The sequence below is a fragment of the Diplotaxodon limnothrissa genome, linkage group LG7, assembly GCF_057381915.1.
Source record: "Diplotaxodon limnothrissa isolate DT_005_m linkage group LG7, D_limnothrissa_male_GT1.1, whole genome shotgun sequence".
NCBI classification, from domain to species: domain Eukaryota; kingdom Metazoa; phylum Chordata; class Actinopteri; order Cichliformes; family Cichlidae; genus Diplotaxodon; species Diplotaxodon limnothrissa.
Window position 1 is genome coordinate 23,390,130 of NC_140602.1, and position 9,836 is coordinate 23,399,965.

Below are 9,836 nucleotides of genomic sequence, written 5' to 3' on the forward strand. Positions count from 1 at the left end.
CACACACACACACACACACACACACACACACACACACACACATTAGTCTGAAACCTTCCTGACAGGATGACTGACTAATCACTAAGCCCCACCCCCATAGTTACTGTTGTTACAGCTGTCAAGCTCTCAGCCCTTGTACTTTATACAGTTTATTATTATGATTACAGCAGTAGATTAATCACCGTAAGATATTGTTGTAATAGTGGATGTCACATAAGCAACTAATTAAAGTCATCTCTGATTTACACCTCTCTTGATTTTTTACAGGAAATATAGAATTGCATATTAACGGTCCATTTAGTGCTGGACACATCATGCCATGCTGCATTTCTTAGCCTAACTAATAACTGTTAATGACATTTTGGTGACCTCGAGTAGTTGTGTGCATCTGTTCCTGTTCAGAGGTGCTGCTGGCACTGAAAATGACTGCTGCTGTTACAGTACGTGTTTTACGTGTTTACCTTTGATGTGTTGTGCAGCTGCTGCATGATAGGTAATATTAATGTGTAGCTCCCCATGTCAGTGAGTGAGAGAGTGTCTCATAATAATGTGCCGGTTAATCGATTATTACTAGGATATATTAATAATGTCCATACGGGAATGATACCTGCTGTCACCTGATGCCAAAGGACTGCTTGAGCTTATCTGTGAGATCTGATCTAGCAACACACCAATACTTTGAATGACCCCACCAGGTGATCAACAGCCAAGCAGTTCTCCAAGCATATTTCTTTGGCAAAACAAAAAGTGTAGTTAATGTTTTTTCTAGCAAAGCTACCGCCCATATGTTATTGCATAGTGTAAATCTTCCTGTCTTTGTCCAGTGCAGCTGCTTAATGGGTCAATCACAAGTGGATGTATTGTAAATATTATGCATTATATATTGTATTGTGCTCTGTGGCTATCATGACTTGTACCTGCCTATGTACCACTGCCCAGCTGGACTGCTGCTGACACTGCTCTGCACTAGTTTGAGGAAATGAGACATTTTTGTCCACAGCACAGGTTTGACTGGCCGACCGGATTTTGGCTGGATCGAATGGATTTTCCCCATCTCTGCGGCGATCAATCTGCAGAGAGAAAACATTTTCTCAGATGAGCCTGGCTGACGCTGTTATTGCACAAACAATCATTATCAGAGCAGAAACACAACTCCCTCTACATTTAGTGCTCTTATCTTGTTCTTCTTTTCAACAAATGGACCTTGTTGTGGTTATGACCTTTTGACCATTTGAGCGCTCATTCTCAAGGCATCTTAATGGTGACATAAAGTTTTCTGGGTATCCCCCACACAGGGTATCAGGCAGAGCAAGTTGATTGATGTCTATTGTGGACCTGGATGTGAAACCTTGGCTGGATATGTTGAGTTCTACTGTCCCGAGTTGTGAATAATGATGACAGGTTGTTATCATGGGAATGATGAATGTAATGGGGGCATGAACAAACATCATTGCTCAACATGAAACATGACTCAAATTACTAATAAGAAACTCCCACATTGGCACAAATTAAATGAACTGTTTGGTTTGCATGTACACACCTGAACTCTGAAAATGATGATGATGTACAATGATGACTTCAAATGAATTTCAATTAAAAATAAAAAAGAAATTGAGTTACAAGTTTTCTGAAATTTATGATATGATGTGCAAATGATGTCCTATCAATAAATATTCACTTTTTCAGAAAGAAAGTTGCATAAAATAATGTAAAAAAAAATGTGCATACTACATTTAATTCAGGAGATTTTGGATATCTCTATTTATCACTCTACAAGTCCTGCCCAGAAATGTGTTTTTGTTTTCTTTTTGTTTTTTGTTCTAAATGTTGTCTTGATGCATGTTTAATCATCCAGGTAAGTAAATCAAAAAAAAGTTGATTCTGTTCATCTGGACGTAGCATTCACTGATGATAGACTCCACTTGTGCTAAATGTTATACAAATCAGGCTCCAGATTATTAACAGTGAAGTTTTGTGGATGTAAGTGCTGCTGAAGTTCAGACTGCGGTTTTTTAAATTTTATTTTTTGGCGTGTTTATTGAACCTTCTAACAATATAATAATTAAAAAATATATATTATTTGCAGATTTTAGTTTGGATTTCTGTCATATATGCCACATCTGCCATTTTTTTTAATATTTATTGTCTCAAAATCTAGTATGCAAAGTATCATATTTGATACACTTAGCTTTAAAGGGATAACAAATATCAATATTGATTATTTACAGTGGATAATTTTGAAAACCTTTTTGTGCAATTTTGAGAAAAAGGTTTGAAAAGAACATGTTGAGGCAAAAAAAGCCAAAAATCTTCTATTCATATAAACTAATAAATAAACAAATAAATCTCCTGCCCATAGCATCTCACCTTATGCTTTGATATTAAATAATTACAAACTTACACAGTAGTTATACTCAGGATATGAACTTTGCATACCAGACAATAATCAGAATTGTCATTATTTTCTTTCATGTTTCTTAAATTAGGGCAAGTTTATTGTCAACTTGAATATACAGATTGTAAAGCTGTGAAATAATTTTGCTAATTTTTGCTATTTTAATGTATTCACATACATTAAAATAGCAAAGAAATTCTCACAATTATATAAATTTAATTAGATGATGTTTATCTATCTATCTATGTGTGTGCGTGTGTGTGTGTGTGTGTGTGTGTGTGTGTGTGTGTGTGCGCGCGCGTGTGTGTGTGTGTGTGTGTGTGTGTGTGTGTGTGTATGTGTGAAATGTGAACGCTGTTATTGCAGAGACCTGTAGATAGACGGCTGCCGAAGCAGTTTATCATCCAGCACAGTTCCTCTTACAAACTCGTAGCAGATGCCATTCTGGAAGCTGCAGTAAATTTCAGGACCACATCTGTGTGCGTGGAGGATCTGAAACATCTCCACCTCATGGTCCCTGTTCACGTAGAGCTCTGTCATTTTGCCATATAGTCGCACCAAGACACAACCAGGCTCCAGGAGAGAGCCCACGTAGCAGCCAATAAGCTGGTTGGTGATGCCTTCTGTGAATGTCTGGAATGAAAGGAAATCCAAAGGGCCATGAGCATGAAAAATGCAGTTTTGGACAGATAGTATACAGCAAATGAAACATTTTGCTATACCATATTTTAGCATTCTGTATTGTCAAAAGAGCCCATAAAACCCAGGATGCTGGTTATCATAATTCTACCCACACAAAAAATCCTACTGTAAAAAAAAGATAATAACATTTCACTACCATCTGTCAATAAAGCAGGCAGTCATATAATTATTCTGTAACTATAACTTTAATTGGTTACTTTCCTTAAAACATTTATAACAATCTTGGAAAATCATGCTATTCTACATTAATTACAGCAGGCAGGTAAATAGCAGGCAACTCGCAGACCCCAGTTTGGTTTCAGGATTCTGGATTACATTTTCAGTACCATATCGATTTACAGGCCACTAATTTACCACTGTTATAGCTCATTTAAAAATGTCACTAACCTTCCATTAAATGCACATTATTGGAGAAAAAGGAAAAATAAAACCACAGAAACAGAGCAAATTCACATCAGTACACTCAAAAAGAAACTAGAGAAAATACCTGTGTAATACAAAATTTAGAATGCATGTGGACATCCCCTGCGACGTTAGCGTGTTGCCACATGAATACTTGCATTTTCAAATAGGTTACTTAAGTAACAGCTTTTTGTTAAAATAATTTTATCATAGAATACAAGTTTAGACAACCAACAGGTAGCAGCTAGATGAGACATATAAGTCAAAGAATAATTTTGCAGAAGTCTTTTATGGGTCATTTTTCAGATGCTTATTTGAAATATAATTCATGCTGGGTTCTGAATTAATCTGTATCATGAGCATCTACTGTAAAAGGACGCTGTGTCAAAGTTTTCAGTTTCTGTTTAGTTTTTTGTTTCAGCTTGCTCTTATCTTTGAGTAGAAGAGTATCTTAGAAAATATCATAAAGATTCATAAAATCTTGCTGATCAACTACAGGTTTATTGGTTGGTCTTTGCTATTTTGTCTATACAGTGAACATGGCACATGTACTGTATGTTGTTTGAAGCACGTGTAATTTAACAGAAATTTGAGAAATGTATATATTTACTGTATTACAGATATTGTCATGGTCCTGGTTTTTTTTTTTAATTCGTGTGAGTTTTTTTAAATGTTTGAGTTGTTTTCCCAAGAGTTTTGATTGTTATCTGATAGGTTGAGTTTTGAATTATTATTATTATTATTATTATTATTATTATTATTATATACTGAGTCTTAATGAGACTTTGATTTCTATTCTACATGATACCAGAAATGGCCAGCACTGTGGTATGGTGGTTATCCCTATTGCCTCACAGCAATAAGGTCCTGAGTTCATCTGGCCAGATGGTGGATTTGAACTCAGTACCTTGAGATCTGGAGTTTGGAAATCCTCCCCAGTTTGTCTGGGTTCATTCAAGCTTCCTCCCACAGTCCAAAGACTTGAAGTTAGTGGGGTTAGGTGAAATGGTGATTCTAAAGTGTGTTTGGATTTTCCCAGTACAAAGTTTCTGTGTTGTGTTCTGATTTGTGATTTTGCTGTACTTTACTTTCTGTCTTTACTTTGAAGGTTTGATTTCTTTTGTGTCCTAGGTTAGTTTTGCTTCCTGTTTCCCCCCTGATTTTATTGACAAGCTTCACTTGTGTGTGATTGATCGCACCTGTGTCTTGTTACCAATCCTGTTCCCCATTTCCTAATCCTAATGTGTATAACTAATCATTTCTTCCCCTCAGTCTTTGTTGTAGCATCAGCTATGGTTTTAATTTAGATATGAGCCTTGTGTCTGTTCTTCATATGCTGCCTGTCTGTTTTTATGTTTTTGCATTATTGTGTGTTGTGTATTTTCCAGTTTCTGTTTATAGCATATATTAAAGTTCAAGATTTGGTTGATCGCCTTTATACATCCTGAAAAATACACCCATATTAATGTGGAATACTGGTTACCATTTTATCCAATGTAAAAAAACAAACAAACATTTGATATGGAAAGATTTGGCACTCCTTTTAATGTACTTTATGGGAAAAACAAATATGAAATCAGTTTGAAATTAAACTGGTATGCATACATCTTTGTTGTGTAGAGTCAATGCAACAACAGGTAGATGAATACATAGTTACAGACACAGCTGTAGAAAGTATGGTGACATTGAAAATCCCACTTCTGGAATAGATTCTATTCCTCAGTATGTGTACACAACAACACCGCAGAGACCACTGTCTGCAACGACTTTTTCTGACATTTGTTGTCATTCTGTGGTTTCTCAGTCTCTCAATTTCTGCTAAAGTCCCCAAGGCACTTTCTGAGCATCAGATGGGACCTGCACACACATTTTTTCATCTAAATGGAAAATGAACAAACATGCCCACCTTGACATCTGACCCAGTATTTATATGGATGCAGGGCTGGTTTCATTAAATTCTTTCTGCCTCTGTATCTTACAGTTTCTTTTTGTGCTGAATTTTCACAATTTATTAATTGTCATTTGAAATCCCCCAAAATGTATTAAAAACACACAAGATAAATATGCATGCTTTGATCTGCACTTCTTTTTGACATGAAATTTGCGTTTGCTTTAACATGTTTGTTTGTTGGAACATTTGTAGAATTTTAAAGGGATGCCTTTAAAATTCTACAAATGTTCTCTTGTTCCATCTTTGAAACAGATTTTAATCACACTGTCTACAAAAAATCTTATGTAAATCATTCAATGTGTATTTATCAGCCTTTATCTTGTTCTGTTAGTTTGTTATAAAATAGAAATGATGAAATCACAGAATCACGGAATCATCAATGAAACCCAAAACAATGACAGTCATTTGAAAGGAATGCTATGTAAACTGGGTTAAAGCTCAATGTAACAGCAGAAGTTGTCTATCCATTCCTTGCTGAACACAATACACCATTAAAGGAGCCGCTGCAGTGCGAGAGCTGAAGAGAAACATCTACTCTTGTGTACATTACTGGACCTGGTGAGGATTGAGAGGTCATCCATCCAATGTTGGGTCACCTAACAAACATAAACCCTATTTCTCTGAAATATTGGACCTTGTGTTTGCACATGGGACCAGAATGGGATTATCCTGTTGTGAATAGACCCTCTGACAGCCCTACAAAAAGAAATTTCCTAACAGTCTACTTTTGTTGTCTAGTTACCTTGGGTTTTTTTTTTTCCATTTTGATGTGTGAAATGTGTCTTTCTACAGTTTACAGTACAGTGGAATATGGAGCCCAACCAAAACACGACAAAACTTTATCACTATGTGTGAATTTAATTTTGATACTGCATTTATACAGCAGTCTTTATTTTTTTTCATTCATCCATCCATTTTCTTAACCTGTTCAGTTTTGGGCCATGGGGTTTCAGAAGTCGATCTCAGCTGTTGTAGGGTGAAGGACAGGGTACATGCCATTTCATCAAACAGTTAAGACAAAGAGACAGACACTGATATTAACACCGGTGGCCAATTTAGAATCTCCAATTAACCCAACATGTATGTCTTTGGGCTGTGTATTTTCTAATCCTGTCCGATCAGGTCACTCCCAAATGGGATGAAAATCTTTGGATCTTCAATTCTACCACCTCCACCTCTGCCTCCTGTCTTTCTGTCATACATCAGAGAAGGCCTCACTACTGTCTTGTAAATCTACCTTTTCACTCTTGCTGCTATCCTTCTCTCACAAAAAAACCCTGACACTTGTCTCCACCCACCCCCTCTTGCCTTTACTCTCTTCTCTACCTCACTGTCTGTTGCTTTGGGGGGGATTGACCCCAAATATTTAAACTCATCTACCTTCAATATCCGTGCTCCTTGCAGCTTCACCTTCCCACTTGACTCCATCTTATTCACACACATGTATTCTGTCTTGCGTCTACTCACTTTCATACCAGCACTGCTCCAGGTTCTCTTCCACTTGCTCCCTATTCTTATAAGATGTGTCAAGTTTTGCCATATACAGGCAGGCAATAAATTTAGATATAAATCATAGTTTATGCTTTCACTTTAACACGTGAATACAGGTTAAACAGTCATGTGAAATTCAAAAGCTTTCCCAGGGCTATTAAACTACTATAAAAGCAGATATGTTTTCATTTTGCTGGTCTGGTGTATTTAGAAGTACAGTGGAACCCCGACTTACGAATACCCCATTTCACGAAAAATTCAAGTTACGAAGGCACTGAACGGCAATATTTTTGCCCGTGTTACGGCAAAATGCCAGAGTAATGGAATCCGCTGGCTCTGATTGGCTGAGCCTACAATGCCCACAATGCCTTCCGAATCATGTAACAACCCCTTGGCTTCCGTACTTGGGCTTCGCTGTTCCGCTTGAACGACGTATTGTTGTTCTAGTTAGCAATTAGCCTATAGCATCGCCTCAGTCAAAACGTGCGATGGGTGTTTCGACTTACGAAAATTTTCGACTTACGAAAGACCCTCGGGAACGAATTAATTTCGTAAGTCGGGGTTCCACTGTATGTTAATGCAATGCCACAATCTTCCCAAGAGTGGATTTCCCAGTCAATTCATCCCAAGGTCAGACCATGCAACGCCCTGAAACTTTACAAAAAACAAAAGCTACATCTCAGATGCTGCAAGCCACAGTCAGCATGTTACATTTGAAAGTTCATGAGAGTAAGATTAGAAATACAAATGAAAATGTGTGAATTTCATGCTTTCTTACAAATAATAGTCAGTCTTTGGTAATCCATACATTTAGAGATACAAGCATTCACTTGCCTTCATTTGAATGTCTTGTGCCTTCCAGTTGGGACGAAGTCTGCTCAAAAGAGCCAGGATTCCTCTAGAAGGTTGGTGTTCATCAATATAGATGTCCACATGGAGAAGCTGTTTTCCAGCACCAACAAGTCCACTGTCCATTTTCACGAATGCAAACTGTTTATACTTTGAAAACCGATAAAGATTAAAGTAGTAAATATGAGTTTGTGTCTAGACTTGGGCCAGTTTTAGACAGTGTTAGAGAGTGTTAGCAGAGTCAAAGTTAAATCTAAACCATCAAAAAGAAAAAGAAAAAAAGGATGAAAAAGCAAAAGAAAGTAAAAAGAAAAAGAAATTGATGTCCACGCAAATTTCTTGATGATTATGATGTAAAACTATTGAGTCAAGAGCAGTCACTGGTATTTGCCAGTCACTGAAGCTGTCTACTTACGTGTCCAGTTATTCAGCACTTTATCAGGGTCCAATGTTCCCGTGGGCATCTTCATCCCTTCTGCTGTAGTTTACATATTAACCACAGGTAGCTCCTGCTCTGCAGTATGCATTTGTTAAACACACGTCAATAAACCAAAGGCACGTTTTTAAATATCAAATTCAGATTGATCAAATAATGCTTGAATAAGATTTACTGTAAGAAAACTTTTAAAACATTTTTTATTTGTGACGTTTCTGTCCAAATTAAGCCCAGCATATGCCAAATTTAGCTCTGCTTGCAGCCAGTTTAAGCACAACTTTTGATAACCAACCTGTTTTAACATTAAAATTGAACACACAGTAAACATGGTTGCAAAATGTCCCCTGGCCTTATGCACAATTATTTTATTGAGCTCCATACAAGCTAAGAAATAGCCAAATGCCCAAGAATAGGCAAATAATATTGCATTTGATTGTCTAAATACTTTGCAGATGTAGTACTTTTAGTTCATGTGCACCAGCAAAGACTTTAAAAGGGTTGGCTCTATTGTCTGACTGAGGTAATCATGTAATCTAGACAAGCTATGTTAAATTTCATACAATTAGTCCATTCAAACGTGACCTCTCATGCTAGCTCAATGCCATGGAACATTTCAGTATGATCACTCTGTAAACACAAAATGAATTTAATAAACATTGGAGCAGCGTGTTTTCAGTCTGTTAAATTATTTAGATGTTGGGCCAATGTTTACCATTTAGCATCATTACAGTAATCGCCTAGAAGTCACAAATGTGGCGATCATCTTGAACCGAATACTTTGGAGCTTTTAGACACAAATGAAATTCGCTTGCCATCAAAGCGCATCTCATCATCAAAGATGTTATGTATTGAAAGAGAGATGAGTGACTTGATTAAAAATGTAAGGCTCAGGCTGTAGAACGGAGTAGTAGAGCCGGTGTTTCTTTTACTGGCTGTACCTCTCAAACGCAGTACAAATATGCTTTTTTTTTTACGTCACAAAAAAGGTGACGTGAGTAATAACCCATACAGATACAATTATGACATTTTGTAGAAAAGTTTCTTTGACTATGTGTCTAGCTTCATTATCTTGCTGTTCCTCGCCATTAAGCTTTGAAAACTAATTATTTATGAAAGATTCAAAAAAAGAATCGGGGAGTTGAAATCTTTTGACATCTTGGCATCATAAACAGTTTCACTTAAGTGATTAAAGCAATAGAACCACAGACTACTTTTTAAAATCTGGAAATAAGCAGAAGGTGAACAGTAAAACCGACTGTCACTAAAACTGTGAAAAAAAAACATAACCAATAATTTGTCAGCCTTTTGACTTTTATTTACATTAGATTCATTTTGTGAAAACAAACAAAAAAGGTACACAAAAAACTCCCTGTTAGCAGCATTTAGAATTAACAACAATACAAAAACAAGGATTACAAAGAGCTGATCATGCAAATGAAAGGGACAGCTTTTCTTGCTGATCAGATTATTCATAACTGCTAATTTCAGAATATTATGTAGTTATATATGAAAAATAATGAGTGCTTTAAGTTAAATGATAAGAATGATATGCTAAATTGCTAATGCTAAGAAGGTGTATGCTTGCTATATTTCCCATCTTGGCTAGGCTA

At 36.5% G+C, this 9,836-nt stretch overlaps 1 protein-coding gene across 1 annotated transcript in view; it reads right to left on the reverse strand.

Annotated features, from left to right (window-relative positions):
- The window catches only part of LOC146628290 (ethanolamine kinase 1), a 28,286-nt gene extending 20,059 nt beyond the window's left edge, over window positions 1-8,227 (reverse strand). Inside the window, exons 1-3 of the mRNA XM_085359460.1 lie at window positions 7,776-8,227; window positions 2,766-3,028; window positions 918-1,070 (exon numbers count right to left, since the gene is read on the reverse strand). Of these exons, the coding sequence (XP_085215586.1) occupies window positions 918-1,070; window positions 2,766-3,028; window positions 7,776-7,916 (557 nt within the window). The 5' untranslated portion in view covers window positions 7,917-8,227. The remainder of the gene's footprint in view (window positions 1-917; window positions 1,071-2,765; window positions 3,029-7,775) is intronic.
- Window positions 8,228-9,836: the final 1,609 nt, after the last annotated feature.